The sequence below is a fragment of the Mauremys reevesii genome, linkage group 7 (assembly GCF_016161935.1).
Source record: "Mauremys reevesii isolate NIE-2019 linkage group 7, ASM1616193v1, whole genome shotgun sequence".
In the NCBI taxonomy this organism is placed as follows: Eukaryota; Metazoa; Chordata; order Testudines; family Geoemydidae; genus Mauremys; species Mauremys reevesii.
In genome coordinates, this window is record NC_052629.1 from 512323 (window position 1) to 536641 (window position 24319).

Consider the following 24319-nt stretch of genomic DNA (forward strand, 5'->3'; position numbering starts at 1 on the left):
GGGGGTGCAGGGCCTGACTCCCCTACACTTCGTGACACTAAGTTACATTGACCTAAACGCTGGTGTGGACAGCACTGTGTTGGCAGAGTTCTCACCAATATAGCTACTGCCACTCACGGGGGCTGGAGTAGTTAAGCCGGCGAGAGAGCTGTCACCCGTCGGCTTAGAGTGGCTACACTCGAGAGCTTACAGTGTCACAGTTGCATCAGTGCAACCGTGCTGCAGTAAGCTCTCGAGTGTAGTAACATGGCTTAAAGCAGAAATACAGGCAAATTCTGTGTCTCATCCCAATAGCATTTCTTCTCTTATCTGGGGCATCAGTTCCATGGGAGAACACAGCTCATCAGAGGGCTGGGCAGGGACCTGGAGAATTCTTTTAGGCTATGACAGCAATTACCCTGAATGACTGTCACATTGTTGCTTTATTCGTGTGTGACCCCTCTGCACATTCCTGAGCAATACACCTGTTCCTTCTGGATCCCAGAACAACACCTGTTGTTGGATCCTGGGAAGAGGGGCGGGTTGCGGGGAACAACTGTGGAGCAGCTTCAATGGGATCTATATATATGTATGTTAGTGAAAAGGGGGGGAGCACGGAACAGCAGTTACTGAGTCTCTGTGGAGCTTCTGTTCAGCCCCAAGGGAGCTTTGCAGTAGGGGAGTATGTTCCCTAAACAGCCTAATGCCAGCTCTCCTTAGTACCTGGTTGCACAGTTTAGTTAGGAGTTGTAAATTCTGCCCCAGAAAAGCTGAACTCCTGGTTTGAAATCTCATGCTGGCTTCTGAACCAGCCCAATCCAGAGTCAGATTCTGTGTTGAGGGATTCCAGAGGCAGTGGAGAAACTGCAGCCAGGACAGATTCCAGACAAGGAGTCAGGTTCTAAGGGCTTTGAGCAGGGAGCTGCATTCTGGGTGCCTCAGGACTAGTGCTGAAGAGAGTCTCTGGGCATTGTGCTCTCAGCGTTGCCGTGGCTTTGAGGCATGGACATGAGCTGGGGACATCTCAGTGGCACCACCAGGAATGCAAGTCCTGGAGGCATCTATTCTGGAGCGACAGGGCGTGATCAGACATTGGCCTCAAGTGGAGATGGTGTGAGCTCCAGCTCTGCAAGGTGCTGGCAAGATGCTGTGTGGGATGAACTTTGGCTGCTTAATGACTCATTGGGGAAGGAGGCATACCCCCCCCCCCCCGAGCTGGCTGCTCCAGCTTTCCCCCCCGACCCCAAATTAGCCACCGTGGTTAGTGCTGATTTACCCCCACTGATGTGACCACAGTGCAAACAGGGCTGCAGGCAGTTGCCAGCATTTTTGCCACCATATAATCAAACCCTGCCAGAGCACCGCTTGACGTCTAGGGGGAGCTGATCCTGCCTTAGCAGTGGTGGGAAAGTTGGGGAAGGAAGATGAGCAGAGATAAAGCCTTTGATACCATCCAAAAGGAATTTACTGCAGGGTGCAGGCCTGCTTACAAGGGATTGTCAAGGTGTCCAATCACCTGTGCAGAGATCCAGCACAATGGCATGAGTGCATCGGAACAGTTTTGTCATCATGGTTTTCTGTTGGAAAATTTTTCATGAAATCATATTGATTTCTCTGAAACTTCTTGCTAAATGAAAATTCTGAGTTATGACTAGTTCTAGCACAGAATCACCTTGTGTTGCAGTGTGGGGCTTGGCATGGGCGGTGCATGGCTCCAGCATTTGGGGAGGCTGGCACGAACACCAGAAGCTCCTCTGGTGCCTGGACCTTGGCTCCGCTCTGAGGCCCACCCCTGCTTGGCGTCTTCCCCCTGAGGTCCTGCCCATGCTCCGTCCCAAAACCCGCTCCCACTCGATCCCCTCCCAACATGGCCTCCCCGCCAGCCGCTTGCCATTGCTCCTCTTCTCCACGGTGGGGTGAAGGAGAGGAGCGACTCGGCAGGTAATGAGGTCTTCAGGGGAAGGGGTGGAACAGAGATGGGAAGGGGTAAAGCGAGGGCGGGGCCACGGGGAAGAGTGGGAGTGGGACCTCAGGGCAGAGCACAGGTGGGGCAACAGTCCAGGCATCTGTGCTCTCAAAGGCAGTGGGTTGGCAGCTGTTTGGGGAGGCTTAGCGTTCCCTGGCCTTAAATACCTGCCACCTATGGGGCCTGGCTTGTTAGAAGGGCTGTAAGCAGCTACTGATGAGGATCATTTCCCTGGTTTTGTTACATATTCAAGCACCTTCTTCCATTCCAAGTGCAAATCCTGCTCCATTCCTGCACTGGTTATTATTTATAATTTATTTGTATTACCATAGTGCCTGGGAGCCCCAGGCATGGCCCATTGTGCTAGGAGCTGTACAAACACAGAACAAAGCTGTCCCTGTCCCAAGGAGTTTACAGTCTAAGGGCTTGTCTACACTGGCACTTTACATCACTGCAACTTTCTCACTTGGGGGTGTGAAAAAACACCCTCCTTGAGCGCAGCAAGTTTCAATGCTGTAAAGCGCCGTTGTAGACAGTGCAGCAGTGCTAGGAGCCACGCTCCCAGTGTTGGGAGCTACGCCCCTTGTGGAGGTGGGTTTTTTTATCGCTTTGGGAGAGCTCTTTCCCAGCGCTCTGCCACGACTACACAAGCCAAGTTAAAGTGCTGCCTTGCCATTGTAGACTAGCCCTAAGCCTAAGACAGCTGGATCCAGACAGAAGAGGGAGTACAAGGAAATGATTGGGGCAGAGGGGTTTCAGCAGGGGCGGCTCCAGGCCCCAGCACGCCAAGCGCGTGCTTGGTGCGGCAAGCCACTGGGGGCACTCTGCCAGTCGTGGCAAGGACTGCAGGCAGGCTGCCTTCAGCAGCTTGCCTGCCGAGGGTCCACTGGTCCCGCGGCTTACGCCTGCGGGAGGTCCGCCGAAGCCGCAGGACCAGCGGACCCTCCGCAGGCACGCCGCCGAAGGCAGCCTGCCTGCTGTGCTTGGGGCCGCAAAAATGCCTAGAGACGCCCCTGGGTTTCAGCAGTGGGCAGACGCTGGAGTGGAGAGGTTCTGGCATGGAATTGGAGGAGAGGAACTCCAGACTTTGTGCCTGTATGTCCCTGAATGTTACTGAGAGAAGCCATTGGAACTGGTGGGAGACTTTTTAGCTGAGCAGCAGCAATAAAACCCAATAATGTGGAGTGGGAAACTGCCCCAAACGCCATCGCATGCAGAGCTTGGCAGTGGGAGAGAAATGGAGCCCAGAGGAGGAAATGCCCCTGAATGAGGGAATCAGGCTGGGGCCCAGGGAAAGGACGGGGATGCAGGCTTTGTGGCTGCCCACGTGTGCTACCCCTTTAAGAGCAGGAGGAGGGCAAGTGGTGTAGTTGAAAGTTGCTGGGACCCCGGAATCTGTGGATAAAATGTCTCAGAATTTGCCTGAGAATGAGGGGGCTGGACTGCTGGGGAGCATCAGGCAGGACAGAAAATCAGGAAGCAGGCAGCTGCCAAGGAAGGGCACAGACAGGAAGGCAGGAGCCCATCCGCATGCTCACCTGTATGTGTGTGTGTTCTGCTTGATCTACCTGGATGTGTCTGTCTAGCCACTATCGTGCCTGCTGTGTCTGTCCAGTCAATTCAGTGTGCTTGATTGGGGTGACACGCAATACATGTGCTGCCAGCATGTATCAGAGGCAGACCCCGTGGCTCTGTTAGCGGGTCTGGTCTGCCAGGACAAGGCTTCACACTGTCTGGCTTTGAGCCCTGGCCATTCCTGCTCTGTAGTGCAATGCCATCTGTCCATCTCGCCCAGGTGTGAGTCTGTCTATCCCACTTTGCCTGTGTGTCCGTCTGCACTGTTCTGCCTAGGGGCGTGTCTGTCCTGCTGTGCATGTGTATATGTCCTCCTGTCCTGCTCTGCCACTGTGTGTATCTGTCCTCCTCTGTGAGAGTGTGTATGTGTCTCCCCTGTTCTGCTGTGTGTGTGTCTGTCTGTCTCCCCTGCTCTGCTCATATTTGTGCATTCCCTCTGATGCTTAGCAGAGGGAGACGTTGGGCAGGGAGCCTGGACCCTGTCTGTGCACTCGGACCCCAAGGATGAGGGCGATGTGAGCGGCTGCATCTGCTCAGGCTCAGCCCTTGTCATGGCCAGTCCAGCGAGCACAGACTGATCCTGGCCTGGCCTGTTATCTTTGGTGTGCCAGCAGGGGAACGTTTGGTTATGTGGACCATGTCACTTCCTTGTGAACTGATGCCAGAGCCAAACAGGGCATCGTAGGCCATTCTTGGGTGTGGTGTGTGGGCCCCACTCTCTGGAAAGAGCAAAGGGGAAATGATGGAGACAAAATGCCATGCTCTGGAGAGCTTGCCTGTCCATGGAGGGCTCTGGTACTCACTCCCAGTTGCCTGGGGCAGGAACTCCAGCTCCAGGCTTTGGCACCTGCCGGCTCCATTGTGGCTGCTGGAGTCATTCTCAGCTATTCAAATGGAAATGACCTGAGCTGGAGAATAGAAGCCCTGTTCCCTCAGCGAGGGGCAGGGCAGGGGAGAGGAGAGCCAGGGGTTTCCAGCCAGGCCCTACACCCCAGCAGGTAGGTAGCTCAGCAGTGCTTCCTCTCTGGGATCCTGCTGCTGGGCGCTGCCCCATCCTCATCCAAAAGGGAACAAAGAGAAAAGGGGCCCATCCTGGGTGTGGGAGGGGAAGCAGGTGGGCTGCCTAGTTCAGCAGGGATCAGTGGAGGGACAGGCTGGGGGGGAGGGACACGACAGTCAGCTCTACAGGGATTGTTCCCAGGCTCCCGTTCTGCACAAGAAGGGACAACCCAAGTCCCTGCCTATTTTCTTTGTGTGTATGACAGAGGGGGGTTAATTTTCTGCTCCCCTTTGCCTGGAGCTTGTAGTTTTAACAGCCAGCGTTTCCTAGCTCATTAGCATTTACTGTCCGTCCGTTTTGGATCCGAACCCCACTTGTAGGGCCTGACCCTCCAGCAGGGCCTGTAAATGTCTCCAATCTCCCAATGTGGCCAGACTAGGTGATTGGCCACTGGTCTAGTTGTATGTTTGAAAAGTGCAGCCCAAGCAGTATCCCCCCGGGGGTTCAGGAACTAGAACATTGTGGGGCTGGGAGAGATCTGTGCAGCAAAGCGTGCTCACCTGTTGTGTTTGCTGCCAGAGTCAGCAGGGAAGTGGTTCACATTAGCACTATATTCCAAGGTGGCCTTCAGCATTTCCCATCCACCTCAGGCTGAAGTGAATAGACTCTCTTTGGAGGTGAGCTGTGGGTTATGACTGACTCTGTCCATGCAGCACAGTTGAATGAGGCCCCAGCGGTCTCCTGCAATACAAATTACTGTAATGTGGGAGTGGGAGCAGGAGCAGTCGGTGGGGTCAGACCTGGAGCCCTCAGGAGGCCTGGACTCGTGGCAGGACATGCCAGCGTGCCAGGGTCTGTCCTCGAGAGGCTGGAGCTTGAGGGCAGGACATTCCTGCTGCCCTCCTCATTCAGAGTGGTTCAGCTGCCCTGGGGCTTGGGGAGATTTCTGCACTTGGCAGGGTCCAGGCAATGCATGGGCCTTGTTCATGTCACAGGCCCATGGAGGATGCAGGCATCAAAGGGGGCTTGGCCATCGGCTGTCAGTCTCTGGAGCTTGACCTTGTCTGTTTCTTTCAGAAATGACCCTCCTTTCCTCACAGACTGTGTCCTTGGAGGCAACATCTGGCACAGCCGCCACCGAGAAGCAAAGGATGCTAGAGAAGAGATCGAAGGTCATTGAGGAACTCCTTCAGACAGAACGGGATTATATCCGAGACCTCGAGATGTGTGTGGAGCTGATCATGGTGCCTCTGCAGCAGGCGCAGGTGGGGAGCCTATGGCAGGAGGTGGTGGGACAAGAACAGCCAGACAGGATCAGATCAGGGGTCCATTGAGTCCGGTTTCTGTCTCCATGGCTGGCTTGTTCAGTGCGGGGACGCCTAGTGGCAACTGTGGAATCTCCTGCTCAGGGTGGGACGTTTCACTCTAACTTGTGTCATTTAGTGTTTGGTTTAATTTTTGTTGTGGCTTATGTGACTTGAACCATTATCATTGTTCATAGAAATGGCCAATCCTCTTCTGAATCTTGCCAAACTCTTTAATCACTCTTGTGGCAGTGAGTTCCACAGATTAATTATCAGTGGGGTAACAACTTATCTCCTTTCATCTGTTTTAACTTTGGTGGCATGAGAGACGGTCGTAGTTAGTGGAGCCGGACTACAGCCTGTAGGAGGATGCGGGTGCGAGGGGGAGGTTGCTGTGGGGGGATGGGTGCAAGGTGGCGATTACTGGTGCAGGGATCGGGGTACAAGGCAGGTTGCTGTAGGTGGATGAGGGTGTGAGGCGCAGGTTGCTGTGGGGGATGAGGGTCCATGGATGCGGTTGCTGGTGGGGAGATAGGGATTGTGAGGCACAGGCTGAAGTGGGCGGATGGGGAGTGTGAGGCAGAGGTTGCTGTGGGGGTGGGGGAGAGGCAGAGGTTGCTGGGAATGGGACTGCGCGGCACAGGCTGCAATGGGCAGATGGAGATGAGGCAGAGGTTGCTGGGAGGGGTAGGGGTGTAAGGTGGAGGCTGCTGGGGTGGATGGGAGTGCGAGGCCCAGGCTGCAGTGGGCAGATGGGGAGTGCGAGGCAGTGGTTGCTGTGGGGGGGATGGGATGCGAGGCAGAGGTTGCTGTGGGGGAGATGGGGGTGCGAGGCAGAGGTTTGCTGTGGAGGAGATGGGGGTGCGAGGCAGAGGTTTGCTGTGGAGGGGACGGGGGGTGAGGTTGCTGTAGGGGATGAGGGTGCGAGTTGCAGATTGCTGTGTGGGGATGGGGTGCGAGGCGGAGGTTGCTGTGGGGATGGGGGTGAGGCAGAGGCTGCTGGGGATAGGGGTGCGAGGCACAGGCTGCAGTGGGCAGATGTGGGGTGTGAGGTGGAGGTTGTTGTGGGGTATAAGGGGTGCGAGGCAGAGGTTGCTGGGGACATGGGGGTGCAAGGCGGAGGTTGCTGGGGAGATGGGGTGCGAGGCGGAGGTTGCTGGGGGGGGTGCAAGGCGGAGGTTGCTGGGGGAGATGGGGGTGCGAGGCGGAGGTTGCTGTGGAGGGGATGGGGGTGCGAGGCAGAGGTTGCTGTGTGGGGACGGGGTGCGAGGCAGAGGTTGCTGTGGGGAGATGGGGGTGCGAGGCAGAGGTTGCTGGGGGAGATGGGGGTGCGAGGCGGAGGTTGCTGGGGGGGAGATGGGGCTGCGAGGCGGAGGTTGCTGTGGGGGGGCGGGGGCAGGTGCAAGGCGGAGGTTGCTGTGGGGTGGATGGGGGTGCGAGGCAGAGGTTGCTGTGGAGGGGACGGGGGGGTGCAAGGCGAAGGTTGCTGTGGGGGGGATGGGGGTGCGAGGCAGCGGTTTACTGTGGGGGGGACGAGGGGTGCAAGGCAGAGGTCGCTGTGGGGGGGATGGGGGGTCCATGTGTGAGGTTGCTGGTGGGGAGATAGGGAATGCGAGGCGCAGGCTGCTGTGGGGGGATGGGAACTGCGTGGCAGAGGTTGCTGGTGGGGGGCATGGAGTACTGTGGTGGGGTTGTGCGGGGCATGGGTGAGGTCGCTGCGGGGCCTGGCCTTGAGTATTTCTCCCACCTGGATGCTTCTCTTCCCATCTTTGCAGGTGCAGAGTGTGGACTTTGAGGGGCTCTTTGGAAATATTCAGATGGTGATTAGCTTCTCCAAGCAGCTGCTGGGCACCCTGGAGGCTGGGGATGCTGTTGGTATGGAGTCTGTTATTGCTTCTCCCAAGCCAGGCGGGCCTTTAGGGGTGGGGGTGGGGGGTGAGGGAGCTGTTTCAGTGGGAAGGTGCGGGCTCAGCTCATCTGCTGCCTCCCAGCCTTTTGCCAGGTCAGCCTTGAGCCCTGCTGCTTGTTCTCCAGGGCTTTGTCCCATGCTCAGTGACTCCAGTAAGGAGGCTTCCCCTGGGAGATCTCCATGCCTGCTGGGTCTGTGCGCTGGGACATTCAGATCCCTCCAAACCCCCGGAGGCTCACTGCGTCCTGGGTCTCCCTGGAAATTCCCTGGCGCACCTCAGGATGTTCCCACTCCAGGTTGTGGGCTCCGGGGCAGGAACTGTCTTTTTGTTCCTGGCACAAGGGGCCACCGTTGTCGTGGGGCCGTCGAGCACTGCCCCAATACATGTAATAAGTAATGAGTGGGCCTGGGGCGCTCAGTGCTGGCAGCTGCGCAGGGACGGCAGTGGGCAGAAAAGCAGGAGGATGTACAGGTGCATTAAGAGTGATTGGAAAGTAAGCTGGGTGCTCTAATATTGCCGTCCTCTCAAGCAACGTGTGTGCAGGGGGAGTGGACAGCTCTGGGCATCTCGCCAGGACAGAAACAGAGATTGTAAAGGCACCAGGGCTGAGCAGAGCTCAGGGTGGGCAGGAGCCACTGAGCAGCCTTGGTCATTCTCCACAGGGCCAGCATTCCTGGCGCACCAGGCAGGGCTGGAAGAGGTGTACAAAGTGTATTGCCAGAACCATGATGAGGCTATTGCACTGCTGGAGGCCTACGAGAAGGACGAGAGGATCCAGAAACACCTACTGGACTCCCTGGAGAACCTCAGGTGATTGCCTTCCCCACCCCGCATCCTGGCCAGGAGTCTGGGCCGCCTCCTTCCACACTCTGCCCCTCATCCTGAGCATGCTGAGACAGGAGCCTGCCTTCCTGCCCCTTTTGCAGACTCTCTCTCTACCCCTACCAGAATACACGGGACTGTCTTGGTGTCCAGGCCCCTTTGGTCTCTGAGGCCTTAGCAGAAGAGAAGAGACAACAGTAGAAAAGGCCCCCTGGCCTGAATGCCTCATCTCCCCTTCCCACCCCAGGCAGGATACCTGCAGGGCCCCTCCTGGGTTACAGGGAACAGCACATCTCTGGGGTGAGGATTCCTGAGCCTTCGGTCCTGCCTAGTCAGTGGCTTGACGGCGCTGGCTTCCTTGCCTGGCTGACGTTCTCAGCTGCCTGGCTCAGGGTCACAAAAGGCTAATCCCCCTGAAGCCAGCAGCTTCAGCCTCTGGGCTCTGGGACAGAGCAGGCAGCTGCTTCCCAGTGTCACTGCAGGGCAGAGGTGCTGGCTGCTGGAGCCCACACCTGATCGTCCCATTAACTAGCTTCCTTTCTTTGCTTTTCCACCCTCTGCGTCCCTGCAGGAGCCTGTACAGTGAGTGGTAAGTGCCTCCTTCCCATTACTCACTGCATGCCTGTCAGTCTGTCTCAGCCCTGGCACCCATCCCCACAACTAATATCCTCCTTCCCTAGGCTGTGTGCATGCCTGCGGAAACATAAGTGCTGCATGGAGCCTGTGAATGCAGAAGCCTGGGGCTGGGTTTGGTGGGTCTGTGGCGTGGCTGGGCAGAGGAGGGAAGAGTAAAGGGCGTCTGTGCAGGAGTGTGGCAAAGCAATGGCGAGGTCATGTCCAGTGTAGACAGTTCATGTAGAATCGGTCTGTACAGAGTTTAGGTTAGGGTCTGGGCTCTGGGGCACACAGCCAGGATAGTGGGATGGAGGGTGCGAGGCTGATGGGTTGGTGAGATTGTGGGATCAGGACTGATGGCAGGCAGGACTGTGGTAAAAGGAAGGGGTTGGCGGTGCACTAGGCCCAGGCAGTTTGAGGCTGATGTGGATTGCAGGGTGTGAGTTTGCAGCAGGTTTGAGATGGGCGGACGCCTTGGCTTTTAGGAGCGTGTGAGTCTGGGGGTTGAGGTTGGGAAGCTTTGAGGATGTACGGGTGCAGTGAGTTACTGAGATTCAGTAGCTTTGGGGGGATACGTGCAATGGGTTGGGGTGGGTTTGGGGGGCAGGGTAGGCACTGTTCTGTGGAGCTGGATTGAAGTTTGATGCATCTCGTTCCTCCTGACTGCCAAGGGGCTGCACAAACTACATCAACCTGGGCTCCTTCCTCATCAAGCCTGTGCAGAGGGTGATGCGATACCCACTGCTGCTCATGGAGCTGCTGAGCGCCACACCTGAGTCGCACCCTGATAAGGCACCACTCGCCGCTGCAGTCCTTGCAGTCAAGGAGATCAACGTCAACATCAACGAGTACAAACGTCGCAAAGACCTGGGTGAGCCAGCCTGGCAGAGCTGGGATGAGGAGGCACCCCCAGCGCAGCTGGGCACAGGAACAGGGAGGCAGCAGGGGAGATGCGGCAGCTGGGCTGGGAAGGCAGCTATGGAGAGTATGTGACAGCTGGGTGTGGGGGACATGGTGGCAGGGCTGCGGTGGAGATGGGACGGCAGGGGTGATGTGGTGGGCGGGGGGATGGGGATGCAGTGGCTGGAGCGGAAGAGGGAGGTATTTGGGGATATGCAGCACCAGGGGTAGGTAGGTGAGGAGGTTGCAGAGCAGTTGCTGGAGTGGAGCTTTGACTCCTGCTCCTCCCTCTCCCAGTGCTGAAGTACCGAAAAGGGGATGAGGACAGCCTCATGGAGAAAATCTCCAAGCTCAACTTCCACTCCATCATCAAGAAATCCAACCGTGTCAGCAGCCACCTCAAGCACCTCACAGGCTTCGCCCCCCAGGTAATCCACCTGCGCAGCTGGAGCCCCCTGCAGGCAGAGGGAGCAGAAGGGGGGTTGGTACCCCTCTGGCCTTCTCCTTCTAATTATGCTCATCACGCGGCTCTGCCTGGTGATCCACAGCTCAGCACAGATGGGTGGGGGGAGTGGTCAGTGCCCCGGGCCTCTAGTCACCCCAAGGTAATGTTTAGCCAGAAGTTCTGCCTCAGTATCCAGAGCCCGGTACAGACATGGCCAGGGGTCAGTGCCTCTGGCCTCTCTCCCCTCTGGGTAAGTGTATGTTGGGGTGTCAGTGTCCCTCAGTCTCTCTTCCGTTGGAGGGAGGCATTGCCCATGGCTGGTCTCTGCTCTGGGAGCAAAGGGCCATCTGCAGTTCCCATTGGGTAGGACACTGTGGTGCTGTATTTGACCCCTTTGAGCCATTCTCCATCACAGCTGAAGGACGAGGCCTTTGAGGAGACGGAGAAGAATTTCCGGTTGCAGGAGCGGCTGATCAAATCCTTCATCCGAGACCTTTCCCTCTACCTGCAGCATGTCCGGGTGAGTCTGTGCTCGACTGGGGCTGCCCTCACTAGTCAGCCTGGTGGGGTCAGTGATTCCCTTCTCCTAGAGGACAGTTCAAGCTCTGGCACATCCACGGGCGGCTCTAGGCATTTTGCCGCCCCAAGCACGGCAGGCGGGCTGCCTTCAGCGGCACGCCTGCGGAGGGTCCGCTGGTCGAAGCCGCGGGACCAGCGGACCCTCTGCAGGCAAGCCGCCAAAGGCAGCCTGCCTGCCGCCCTCGTGGCGACCGGCAGAGCGCCCCCAGTGGCTGGAGCCGCCCCTGGGCACGTCCCATTCTCTGAGGTGAGAGTGGGAGGGGAGGGAAGGGACCCTGTTCTCTGGGTCACTGGCTGTGTGGGAGGGGTTCTGCACAGCCTTCAGTCGCAGGTGATCATTGCACTGACCGCTGTTTGTGTCCCTTACCCCAGGAGTCGGCCTGTGTGAAGGTGCTGGCAGCAGTGAGCATGTGGGACTTGTGCATGCAGCAGGGCAGTGGGGATCTGGAGCAGTTGCAGAAAGTACATCAGCTCATCAGCGACCAGCTCTTCTCCAGCTTCGTAAGTGAGCCGCCTCCTCCCCTGATCTGTGCTGACCTGCTGTCTCTGCATGGCGGGGGCAGCAGGGCCCTCGGAATGAGTGTGGGCGGGTAACACGGCTCCGTTACGCGTTCCGGATTACGTGCTTGGTCTGACTACGAATGTTGGTGTGCATTTACACTCCAGGTAATGCCAGCTGGGCGGGTTGGACCGTGTGGTTTTGAGCTGGGGAAGGCTGTGAAGCTTGGTGTTAGGCTTGGGTTTTATTGACTATTCACTGACAAAACACGTAATTGATGTAGAGTTATGGTAAGGGAGGCGGATTTAGGGTGAAACATGGGGTGTTAGCTAGAGGGGAGGGTTTAGGGTGAAATACAGCAGAAGAGAGTGAGGGGATGAAATTGGATGACACAGGGTTGATGTGGATGTTGATTTATGAAACATGGGGGGTTAGCAGTGGCCAGATTAGGGTGAGACAGAATGATGGCTAGCAGGGAAAATTGAGGGTGAGAGTCGAAGGGGTCACTAGAAATGAATTGAGGTGATACTTGGGGTGACTGTGGGGCTCAGGGATACTACAGAGCGTGACTCAGAGGGAAGTTTAGGGTGAAATGAGTGATGTGATGAGAGGTGAAGATTAGTGAGAGAAAGCACGAGTAAGTGGGGGATGATTGAGGGATTCATGGAGTGGTCAGTGAGTGTGATATGGGGTGGTGACTAGAACGGATGATTTACTAATAAAATGGGGGTTACTAGAGGGAAGATTTAGGGTGAGTCATGGGGTGGCCTCAGGAGATGTAGAGTGAAAAGAGGATTGACTAGAAGGGAGGTCTTAGGTTGAGGCACAGTGTTGGGGACTAGGAAGGAAAGTTTCATGTCAGATATGGAGGCAATGAGGTCTGGTGATAATGGAAACTAACGAGGGGTTTAATTAAGTTTGTGCTCTGCCCCCTTGGAGCTGGCAGTGGCCACTGGGAATTATCTGCATGTACTGCTGCTGTGTTCACTGTGTTAGGTGTAACTGCATTGAATGGTAGTGGGATTAGTGGGAGCAGTTTGCAAGAGCTGTGATTGTGATAGGAGGGGATCTGAGGGGCTGTACTCCCCTTGGGGGGTGAGCCCCTCTCCCTGACCCCCATGTATCTGATCATAGGGAAAAGTATACCTTGAGAGACCCAGTCAGCCTCACTTCAGTGCTGCTCTGTGTCGGCTGTGTCAGTGGCTGGGCACAGGGGTCTTGCCGTGTGTGTGCTCTGTGTTTAATGAAGGGTAAGGGAACATATTGTGTTAGATGGCGTTGTACATATAAGGGCTCGCGGGTTGTGAAAGGTGTTGAGGAGTTGTAAAGTTTAGAGATGTGGTATTCTATCTATGGAGTAGGTTAAATGTTTGAATGTATGGCAGGGGTAGGTAGCTCTTGTTCAGTACCGCACAAACGTAGAGTGAAAGTATGTGTCACAGGCATATTGGGGCTTTGCTCCAAGAGGGCAGAGTTAAGGTTATGTGGGCATGTATCTTAACTCTGTATTTCCTGGTTTCCAGACGTTTGAGTTTTATCCATTCCTCTAGTATCTCTGGAGCACTGGTTCTCAACCTGTCATCCATGGACTATGTCTAAGGGGTCCATGAAAGATTTTGACTGAAAACTGACTGAACAGAATTCAGCTATAGATACAGACAATAGATTTCCAAAGGGGTCTGCACTTCCATTCAAAATTTTTTAGTGGTCCATAGATGAAAAAAGCTTGAGAACCACTGTTCCGGAGGCCATTAAACAGCGGCTACTAAAGTTAGACGTTTTGAAATCAGGAGGTCCACACAACTTGCATCCATTGCATCTGGATGGTTAATGTTGATTTTCAATAAGTCTTGGAACACTGTGGAAGTTAAAGAAGACTGGAAGTAAGCTACTGTTGTGCCAATATTTTAAAAGGGCAACCAGCGTGACCTGGGTAATTATGGGCCTGTCAGCCTAACATTGATCCCGGGCAAGATAATGGAGCAGCTGGTACTATGCATCTGACAAAGTGGGTATTCACCTACGAAAGCTCATGCTCCAATACATCTGTTAGTCTATAAGGTGCCACGGGACTATTTGTTGCTTTTTACAGATCCAGACTAACACGGCTCCCCCTCTGATACTTGATAGAAGAGAGTGATTGGAAAAGAGGGTGACATGGGGGTTGACTAGCGAGAAAGGGTGAGACACTGCAGGGGGATGAATTAGACTGACACTGGGCTGAGGAGGAGGAACAAGGTGGAGTGATGGGGAGGAATTGAGGTAAGATGGAGATGCAGAATGTGGTATTGTAAGGGTCGAGTTAGGAGGAAGTACCATGGTGCGTGATTAGGGTGAGACAGAAGTGATTTGGGAGGTGGGTTAGGCTGAGATGCAGGGGGCGCGATTTGGATGGTTTTGTCTGAGAGTTGGGAGGTAACTGAGATGGAAGCTTCAGCATGAAGCACAGTGGAGTTGATGGGGAGTGATTTAGGGTGAGACACTGAGGTGGCTGGGAGAGAGGGGTTAACGTGAGGTGCACCAGCAGGAAATGTGGGACTAGTGTAGGGCAGAGGTTCTCAAACTTCGGCAACCCAAGGACCCCTATTTTGATTTAAAAATTTTTGTGGACTTCCGTCCCCTGCTCAGCCCCAGGTCCTTCCCCTGCTCCACCCCTGCCCCTCCTCTTCCCCTCCTCTTTCCACCCCCTCCCTCGAACGCACCCTGTCCCTGGTCCTCCCTCTCCCTCCCAGCGCCTCCTACACACCAGGGAACAGCGAGGCCCATGGACCACAGTTTGAGAAATGCTGGTGTAGGAATACGGTGGGACAGAGGGGAGAGAGAGGGCAGAGATGGCATTGTGCTGCATACCAAGCTGCCACCAGTGCAGGAATGGACACTGCTGACAAATGGGTACATGGATTCGGACCCCGGGCACAGCATGTGGTCCTACCCTGTGTGGTTTATCCCTGTTCACAGACCTGCCACTTTGGAAACACTCATATAGCTTGCCAGGTCGCACTGGATGGAACTGACAGAGGGAAGATTCAGGCTGATCAGTGGGGATTGGGGTAAGGGGTGACTAGGAGGTATCTGATGAAGGTAGCTGAGTGAAGGGAATGTAAATTGAATCTCAGTCCACGTTTAGTGCCAGTGAGATGACTCTGGCTGTCGAATCAGGACAGCTAGGACTCTCCATCACTTGGGACACGTGCAGCTAGCTAGATAAATCCCTGAATAACCAGCTGCCCTGGCTGAGAGAGGCTGAACCAGGAAAGAGGGGGATGCCCTGTCACCTGCCTCTTGTTTCACCGTCTTCCAGAAAGAGAGGACGGAGCGGCTGGTGATCTCCCCTCTCAACCAGCTGCTAAGCATGTTCATGGGGCCGCACAAGCTGGTGCAGAAACGCTTCGACAAGCTCCTGGACTTCCACAACTGCACGGAGCGGGCGGAGAAGCTGAAGGACAAACGGACACTGGAGGAGCTGCAGTCAGCTCGCAACAATTATGAGGCATTGAATGCCCAGCTACTAGACGAGCTGCCCAAGTTCCAGTGCTGTGCCAAGGAGCTGTTTGCCAGCTGCTTGCGGGGCTATGCCAGGGCTCACTGCGACTTTGTGCACCTGGCACTGCGGGAGCTGAGGCCACTGCTGTCGGTGAGTTCCCAGAACCGAGCCAGGTCCCACTCAGCAACAGGGGCAGGGGATGGAGCAGGGAGGATGTGATTGCAGATACTTCTAGCTCACTGCAGACATGCCTCTTTGGAGGTTTTCTCTCATGTGTTGGGGGAGCTTCTGCTTCCTGAGGTTTGTCTCCCTTGTGTGTGGAGCTGTGGCTGTCGTGTCAGACTCTGGCCTCCCCTCGAGGCTGCGCCTGTAGGCTCCCCCTGCTCCAGGGGACTGGATACTGTTGGTGGCAGGGGCTGCTGTGAAAGGTGCTGGATCAGCAGGCCTGGGGGCTCACCCTCTGTCCCCACAGCAGGGACTGCAGGGGAAGTGGCAGGGTAGGCTCGCCCCTGCCCTGCCAGAGGGGCGTTCCAGGGCTGGCTCAGTCCTTGCCCTGGACACTGGTGCAGGTTCTAGACCAGCATCTGGCTCATCTTCCGCTGAGCTGCCCTTTGGCTGCTGGGTCTCTGGGTTAGCAGAGCTCTGCTGATGGCAGCGTCCTACCCTCTGCTCCTGTTCCAGCTGCTGCGAGTGGCTGGCAGGGAGGGGAACCTCATCTCCATCTTCCAAGAGGAGCACAGCCGAGTTCTCCAGCAGCTCCAGGCTTTTACCTTCTTCCCGGAGTCCCACACGGCTGCCAAGAGACCCTTTGACAGGAGGAGCGTGGAGCGCCAGTCTGCCAGGCGGCAGCCACTCCTGGGCCCAGTGAGTCCCTTCTGCCTTGTTTCGGGGGTTTGGTCTGGGGAGCCCAAGGGGGCCTTCTCATGGGTGTCTTGTTCCCCTCCAGCCCAGCTACATGCTGCAGTCGGATGAACTCCGAGCTGTCCTCCTGGCCAGGTATCCCCCGGAGAAACTCTTCCAGGCAGAGCGCAATTTCAACGCAGCCCAGGACCTGGATGTCTCGCTGCTGGAGGGTGATCTCGTGGGCGTCCTCAAGAAGAAGGACCCCATGGGCAGCCAGAACCGCTGGCTCATTGACAATGGAGGTAGGTGGGGTTCTGTGCCTCCAGCAGCACAGGGTCTTCCCTGATTCCGGCTTCGGCCAGGATCCATGAACAACTAACTGTAACCCTCCGGGGACAGGCGGCCACTCTGGCCTGTCTCCTGTGGTCTCCTCTCTGGTTTATCATCCTCTCCCCTTTGACCCACTCTCCTCTCCTCTCCTCTCCATGGGAGCCTTTTCGTCTCTGACCCTGACCCCGCTCCCTTCTCCGCAGTGACCAAAGGCTTTGTGTACAGCTCCTTCCTGAAGCCCTATAACCCACGCCGCAGCCACTCAGACATCTCGGTGGGCAGCCACTCCTCCAATGAGTCCGAACACAGTAGCTCCTCACCGCACAGCAGCAACACCCTGACCTTCAACCCGAGTGGCATGACCGTGACCTTCACCCAGAAACCTCTGCAGGACTGTGCCTCGCCAGGGGATCCATACCACTCCCTGAGGTCCCGCTCCGAGACAGATGCTGCCTCCCAGCCCCAGGCTGGCTCTTCCGATAGAACGGTTCCCATGGAATCCAACCAGCAGCCCAATATGACACCAGCTCACCAACGCTACAGTCGTCCTGAGCTGAACAGCAGCTCCAGCACCCGCAGTGGGCACCCTGGCAAAGCATACCTCAGGCCGGCACCTTCACTGGAGGACAGAGACTCGGGGCTGGAGAGCGGCGAGTCTGAGGGCAACCAGGTAAGCCCCCCTGCTGTCCTTGCTCTATGGGGGAGGGGCTGCAAGTCACACCCTTCACTGGGCAGAGGCTGAACCCTCCCTTCACTAGGGAAGGGGTGCTGGTACGTGTGAGGCAGATCTGGTTGATCAGTCCAGAGGGTGCTCAACCCCCACTCCACCCCAGGCCCCGCCCCCACTTCACACCTTCCTCCAACCCCCCACCCCTGTCCGGCTCTTCCTTCCCCTGAGAATGCCCTGGCCCGGCTTCTCCCTCTCCCGTCCTGCACCTCCTGCCTGCCACTGAACAGCTGTTCTGAGGTTGTTCTTATGCCCTTATGACCCTGGGAAATAGTCCTTTCCCCTTGCTGTGCCTCAGTTTCCCTCTCAGAGTGTGTCTGAGTAATTCTCACACTACACAAAGAGCTACATGATAGTGTTGATCCTGGCCTGTTGTTCCTCAGGCCCGGCCTGGCTCTGACCCGCTTTCTCCCCCTGTCCCTCTAGGTCTATTATGCTGTCTACACCTTTAAAGGCCGAAGTCCAAATGAGCTGAGTGTATCAGCCAATCAGAGACTCAGGATCCTACAGTTTGAAGATATCACGGGCAATCGAGAGTGGTGGTTAGCTGAGGTGCATGGGAGGCAGGGCTACGTGCCGTCCAGTTACATCCGGAAGACAGAGTATACGTGAGGCTGTACCATCCCCACAGAGAGACCACGTTCTGATGCCTTAATCCCAGCTGGACCATGTCAGAGACTTGTGGGGGAAGGGTCTGCGACCCTGCTGGGCTGAGGCAACCTGTATTGCTCACTTCTGTGTGAAAAGCCAACCCTCCAGCCACCGAAAGGCAGGCAGTATTGCTAGTGGTGCTGGGCGGCCCAGGCCCTGCCGGGGCTTGGCCCCGCCCAGGCTGCCGTCAGTTGGCGTGGTGACCGTGGCTTGGCCAGGGGCAGTGAGGTTACAGGGAAGCCTGTGCAGCAGGAGTTAGTGTTGCCTCCTGTCCTGTCTCTTCCTCCTAGTATGGCAAGTAGCTTCCCCTTCGATCTAGCTGCTAGGAGCTGGCTGGGCCCCACTGGACACAGAGCAAAGCCAAGTCGCTGAAGGAAGAGGCCCCCTCGCTCAGGCCAAAGCTCTGCTCCCTGCCTCTGTGCAGCATTTTCTTTCCTTCAGCGTTTCTGGTTTAATGCAGATTCCCTCTTTGGCCAAGTACCATTGAAAGCAACCAGGGCTGTTGAGAGCATGAGCCCCACGGCTCCTCAGCAGTGAGCAGGAGCATTGGGAGCAAGGGCCAGGCTCCCTCACCGGGCAGGGGTCAAGCGGTAGCTGGGAAGTTGGGGCTGGAGTACAGAACCTGTTACCTGCTCAGGGTGGGATTCTGCCCTTCCCCCACTCCATGGAGAGGACTCACTGTCACTGGTTATGAGCCATTTGATTCCACAGCTGGGGAGACCCATCTCCCCAGAACCGCCTGCCTCCCTTGGGGGAGATGCTGGTCTAGGGTATGTCCGTGCTGCAGCAGGCACTGGAACGCCCAGCACAGACAGGCTCACACGCTCCGCTGAAGCATGGGCAATGGCCGGGGCTAGCTTCCCGCGTCCAAGCCCCGCCGGCCTGCTGGACTCTACCTCGGGCGGCTAGCCTGTGCTGCAGCAGCCACTCTGCTGCGTTTAGCATGCACATCGGCTCTGCCTGGGCTGAGAATTCACACCTCCTCCCTGCAGTGGAGACATACCCTGGGTTTGGGCTCTCCCAGGCCCTCGTTTCAGAACTAGCAGCACAATGCTGCTGTGGGAGATACATGATACTCCTTGCCATAGCTGCCCACAGAGAGCCCTGCCTCCAGTCGTTCAGCTGAGCCAAAGGGAAGACAGCAGTCTCACCTCCCTGTCACTCGAGCCATTTCCCCTCCTCACCCCGGCCCACCCCCAGAACTTGGGGGTCCATCCCTTTGCTCTCACACGTGTCCCAATGCTGTGAGAAGCTGGTGAGAATCTACCAGATCCTTTGGCAAGAGTGTAGGATAAAGGCATCAACATACCGCACTGCCTACTAGGCTCTGGCCGTGCGCCCCCAGAATGGGGCAGCACTATTGGAGGGGCTGCTGCTCCTGGCCCAAGAGACACGCCCTCCTTCTGTGCTCTGGCGGCGCACTCTGTGTGTGTGTCCCCTAATTCAAATGTCTCCCTTGGTGTTGCTCAGGCTTGTTTGCGTCAAGTGCCATGTTCCTGGTCAGGGACATGCAGCTGGCAACGCTGTAAGCCTGTGCTGCTCCTGCTGCGCCCAGGCTGCAGTGACAAACTGGAGCAGCAGCCGCCCTGCAGCTTGCTGAGAAACCAAGAGACTCGCACACAGCTTGGGACCCGTGCCCAGAAGCAAGAATCCGGCAACTGGTGACTAGCCAGATGGCCCAGCCCCTGTGCAGAGGCGATAGGGCGGGCGAGGACAGCCCAGATAGCTGTTCCAGGCTATGGGCCCCAGCGTCACACTGGAGCCAGGTTTCTGCTTCAGCTTGCAACGCACGATGCAGAGCAGCAACCCCTGTGCCTCCTGTGTCCGCCGCCCTTGCTGCTGGACTAGGCCCAGTCCCCTTGCCTCCCACACAATAAAATCACAAACAAGGGAAGTGTTTAAATACCCTTTAGCGAGAGACAATTGCAACAACACACTGTGAGCACCAGCAGGGACCAGGGGAGTGCCAAGGTGTTTGGCTGGGCTTGGAGCAAAGCCCAGAGACTGACTCCAAGTCTTGCAGTGGGGGGTGGGGACAGCCCAGGGCTGCAGTCACCTTGCACGGGGGGAGGAGCCAAATTTTGCCCGTGCATCCAGTCATTAGTATCAGGAAATTCTGTTCTATGTAGATTTTATACTGCCCTCATCAGTGAGGTGTCTGCATTAAAGCAGTGGGTCTAACGTGTCACGTGGGGTTCGCTTGTGCTCTCAGCCTCTCCCAAGGGCCTTCGTCTTTTTACATTGTCCTGACGCACCGTTTCTGCAGGGGAAGGCTGCTCCGAGCAGTGCGCCTGGCACTTGGAGCAGAAGACGGGGAGCTCTGCGATGGGCCAGATGGTTCGAGCCCTGGACTGGCCCCTGAAGCAGCTGGCTCCTGCCCAGCTTTGCCCTTGTGGTAGAGAGCTCCACTCTGCTAGAGGAGCAGTACTGTCAAACAGGGTCTTCAAGCTGGAGCTTTAGTTAATCTTTCAGCTATCCTGGGCCTAGGCCACTGAGTGCCTTGAAAATAAGGACCAATAAGTAAAGTGATTGTAAAAATACCCCCACGTTCAGCCGAGCTACTCCCAGACTGCGTGTCGGGGCAAAGCCACCCTGGGTGTCGTTAGAGCTGCTGCCCACGTGCACCTGGGATCTGGCCTGGGCACGTCTGCATTGGAGCTACCCCCACGTAGCGGGGCTTGGATTTGTCCCCTGGATATGGCAGCAGCAGGCCCAGAGCTGCTGCCTGCCGTGAGGTAAATCCTAGCCTTGGCTAGCCCAGCCCCAAAGCCCCCTCTTCAAGGGACTCAGAGCCCAGCGGCTTCACTCTCTCCTTTAGTCCCAGGTGAAGAGGAGTGAAGCCCTGGCAGGTCCTGCTGCTCGGAGCTGCCAGGCGCACTGAGGCAATGGAAAACAGGTTCTGGCACTACACTGTTTGGCCGTCCCAGTTTGCGGTGGGCCCTGCCCTAGGTTCTGCTCCAGTGTTGGGCAGGGTGCTCATCCTGTCAGCTCCAGCTCTCCTACAGCACCGTGGCTTGAGCACTCACGATACCGGCGTCCTTAGCCATGGTAGAGAAAAGGCCTTGCTGCTGGAGCAGCCGCTCAGGGCTGTCATACTCCACGATGCGCCCCGCCTGCAGCACCATCACCCTGCAAGCACAGAGAGGGGGAGGGACAGCTCAGTGGTTTGAGCACTGGCCTGCTAAACCCAGGGTTGTGAGTTCAAGCCTGGAGGGGGCCATTTAGGGAATGGGGATAAAAATCTGGCTGGGGATTGGTCCTGCTTTGAGCAGGGGGTTGGACTAGATACCTCCTGAGGTCCCTTCCAGCCCTGAGATTCTATGAGAACATTGGGCGGCACAGGACCAGCGCTGCTGTCATGCAGCTTTGCCTAGTACATACCCTTCCCAGTCCGAGGTTATCTACAGCTCCTTCCCCACCCCAGGCAGGACAGTAAATCACTCCCCTGGGCCTGCCTGTGTCTGCCGCTACTACCTGAAAGACGGGGGCAAAGGCATCTCTTTTACTGGCCCAGCGGCTGAGTGAATGGGACATGGTTTGGAGCTGCACAGAGATCAGGGCCTTGACGGCCTGTCCAAGATGGTGGGCTAGGCCACATCTGCACACCCACTTGGTGCAGGACACAAAGGTGCCCAGACCCCATCCACACCACCTCTGGCGGTGGGGTCAGTCTGTCACCCTCCCCCACTGGTATATGTGTGTGTGTAGCCCCTGGAGCCTGGCCCCTTGCACGCCTCCCTCAACGTGTTGGTGGCCCTGGTGGTGTGTACAGTGCCCCTGCTCCCCCATCCCCCCACTAGCCATGATAGTGCAAACCTGCCTGCAAACCCCCCCCCCCCAGTGCACAATGATGTGTATAGCAACTGCTCTTGGGGGTGGGGGTGTCCAGGACGGTGTGTACAGCACCTCTCCCCAGCCTAGCCATGGCGGTGTGTATCGTGCCCATGTGTACACACAGACACTCACTGCTGTCTGCAATGGTGTGTATTGTGCCCATGTATGTATATACACACACACCCATTGCTGTCTGCGATGGTGTGTATGGCACACACCCCTCCTCCCCCCGGATTGGCCATGAGGGTGTGTATAGACTCTGCCCGCACCCACCTTGCATTGCTGTGCAGAATGGAGTGTACAGCAGCTGCTGGGGGGAGGGGGGCGTTCAGGGTGGTGGCTAAGTGTCCCCCCCCCCCCCCGCTGCCTGGCTAACCATGATGGTATGTAAAGAACCCGCCTCCCCACCCAACCCCGAGTGCTGTGTGCAACAGTGTGTGCAGCAACTGCTGGGTGACCACTATGGTGTATACAGCCCCCCCCCCGCAAACGCCCTGGCTAGCCATGATGGTGTGTATAGCACCCATGTGCACACACACACACACACACCCATTGCAGCTACAGCACCCCTTTCCAGCCGGCCATGATGGTCTGTAGAGTGCCTACCCCCCGCCCCACCAATTGCTGTGTGGAATGGTGTGTACAGCAACTGCGCCTGGTAGTGCAGGGGTGCAAGCGTGGACGAGTGTGTAGGCACAGACGAGTGTGCATGCACAGACACACACCTGTTGCTGTCCATGATGGTGTGCAGGCGGTGGGCGATGGTGAGGACAGTGCAGTTGGCAAATTCACTCCGGATTGTTGTCTGGATTAAATGATCTGTTTCCAGATCCACAGCTGCTGTTGCCTCATCCAGTATGAGGATCTTGGATTTGCGGAGCAGGGCTCGGGCCAGGCACAGCAGCTGCCGCTGCCCAACGCTGGGGTGGGGAGAAAACACCAGCACTGATGCGGGGCAGCTTCAGAACATGCCCAGTGCTACCGCTGCCACTGAGGGCAAGCGAGTGACCTGGAGTAGCCCAGCGGCAGCATCACACCCTGCCTCTCCTGCCTCATCAGCCAAGCTCTGAGCCAGGTTAGGATACAGGGCACGTGGCAGCCGGGCTCAGACACAAGGCTGTCTAGCCCAGCACCTGTCGCCGACAAGGGCAGCACTAGATGCTGCAGAGGAAGATGTAAGAATGCTGCTGTCAGCAGATGCTGGGCCGTCTGACCCCTCCACCCCACCATTAGGTCCCAGCTGGACCGTGCTTAGTAAGAGATCAGCTTATGCCTTGAAGAATTAGGCTTCATCCTGTATCAAAATTTTTCTTAGCATTAACCACTCTAACACTGGAGCATCTTACTAGCCATATACATGTCCCGTTCCTTGCAGAAGTGTGTGAATTTATTGGCTTCAACAATTTCCTGTGGCAAGACATTCCACAAGCTAATTACACATGGGGGAGGGAAGCCGGGGGGGGGGGAGCGGGGGCTTGACTGTCTCCTTGGTCTTGTTTTAGAAGACAGGGAACACAGACATTCCTCACTTAGCCCCTCGGTCATTTTTTTATATAGATTTAGCCCAATATGGCCATTCTTATGTGTCCCCCCTTAGCTGTTTTCCATCGAAAGGACACAATGCCAAGCCTGTCACTCACTCGTCCTGTGAGCATTTTTCCAGGCCCTTGCTCACTCTCATTGCGTGTCTCTGAACACACCCACACATACGTCAGCACTACGCTGGGTGAGATGCGGTGACCAATCCTGCACATGCTATTCAAATGCGGCCGCACCCCTGATTTAGGAAACATTTGCGCTATTATTCACCATGCCATTCCTTAGGCAACTCACACAGAATCACAGCCAAGCAGCTAGGCCAGCCCCCTGCAGTGAGGCAGGCCTATGGCTTAGCTAGACCAGTGGGGCTCAACCAGTTTACATTTGTGGACCCTTAAGAAATTTCGGATGGCAGTGTGGACCTCTTTGGAAATCTATTGTCTGTAGACATAGGCGAATGCTGGTCAGTCAGGTTTCAGAATGAGTCTTTTGCAGACCCCTTGACAAAGTCCACAGACCCCCCCGCCCCAGGGGTCCATGGAGCACAGGCTGAAAACCACTGATCTAGACCATGTCTGAGAGCTGTTTAAGCTGTTCTTAAACAAAACAAAACAAAAAAAAACCCCTCCAATGACAGTGATTCCACAAGTCATTTGTCCCAGTATTTAACTACTCTTACGGTCAGGAAGTTTTTCCCCCACTGTCCAACCTAAAATCTCCTTTGCTGCAATTGAAGCCCACTGTTGCTTGTCCTGTCCTCAGTAGCTAAAGAGCCTGAGCTCCCCTCCTCTGCTTTATAAGACTGTTATCATGTCCCGCCTCGGTCTTCTCTTCTCCAGATTGAACCACCACCCCCACCCCGCTTTTTTTTTTAATCTTGCCTCATAGGTCACGTTTTTTAGACCATAATTTTTGTTGCTCTCATTTGGACTTTCTTCCCTGAAGTGTGGTGCCAGACCTGGCCACAATAAATCCAGTTGAGGCCTCATTACTGCAGAACAGAGGGAAAGAATTACTTCTCATGTCTTGCTCACAGCACTCCTACTGACACAGCTTAGAATGAAGTTTGCTTTTTTTGCACAGTAGTACACTGTTGATCCACTATGTTTGTGATCCACTATTTAGTTTGTGATTCACTGTGCCCCCCAGATCCTGTTCTGCAGCACTCCAACCTAGGCAGTCATTTCCCATTTTGTATTTATACATTTGATTGTTCCTTCCAACATGGAGTGCTTTGCATTTGTCCTTATTGAATTTCATCCTATTTACTTAAGTTAATTTCTCCAGTTTGTCCAGATCATTTTGAATTCTAATCCT

General features: G+C 56.1%; 2 protein-coding genes across 7 annotated transcripts in view; one reads left to right on the top strand and one right to left on the bottom strand.

The window, feature by feature from the left end:
• The window catches only part of LOC120409065 (dynamin binding protein), a 69162-nt gene extending 49348 nt beyond the window's left edge, over positions 1-19814 (top strand). For 2 of the 3 annotated variants that reach the window (XM_039546447.1, XM_039546449.1), the window contains 13 exons: positions 5598-5785; positions 7600-7699; positions 8397-8544; positions 9128-9145; positions 9843-10042; positions 10369-10499; positions 10932-11036; positions 11468-11596; positions 14896-15228; positions 15760-15942; positions 16025-16223; positions 16455-16921; positions 17405-19814. In XM_039546447.1, the coding sequence (XP_039402381.1) occupies positions 5598-5785; positions 7600-7699; positions 8397-8544; positions 9128-9145; positions 9843-10042; positions 10369-10499; positions 10932-11036; positions 11468-11596; positions 14896-15228; positions 15760-15942; positions 16025-16223; positions 16455-16921; positions 17405-17590 (2387 nt within the window). In that variant the 3' untranslated portion in view covers positions 17591-19814. The remainder of the gene's footprint in view (positions 1-5597; positions 5786-7599; positions 7700-8396; positions 8545-9127; positions 9146-9842; positions 10043-10368; positions 10500-10931; positions 11037-11467; positions 11597-14895; positions 15229-15759; positions 15943-16024; positions 16224-16454; positions 16922-17404) is intronic. The other variant, XM_039546448.1, reaches the window with a different exon arrangement.
• Positions 19815-20266: 452 nt separating this feature from the next.
• The window catches only part of ABCC2 (ATP binding cassette subfamily C member 2), a 53020-nt gene continuing 48967 nt past the window's right edge, over positions 20267-24319 (bottom strand). For all 4 annotated transcript variants that reach the window (XM_039546446.1, XM_039546445.1, XM_039546444.1 and 1 more), the window contains 2 exons: positions 22189-22383; positions 20267-20758 (listed from right to left, as the gene is read on the bottom strand). In XM_039546446.1, the coding sequence (XP_039402380.1) occupies positions 20629-20758; positions 22189-22383 (325 nt within the window). In that variant the 3' untranslated portion in view covers positions 20267-20628. The remainder of the gene's footprint in view (positions 20759-22188; positions 22384-24319) is intronic.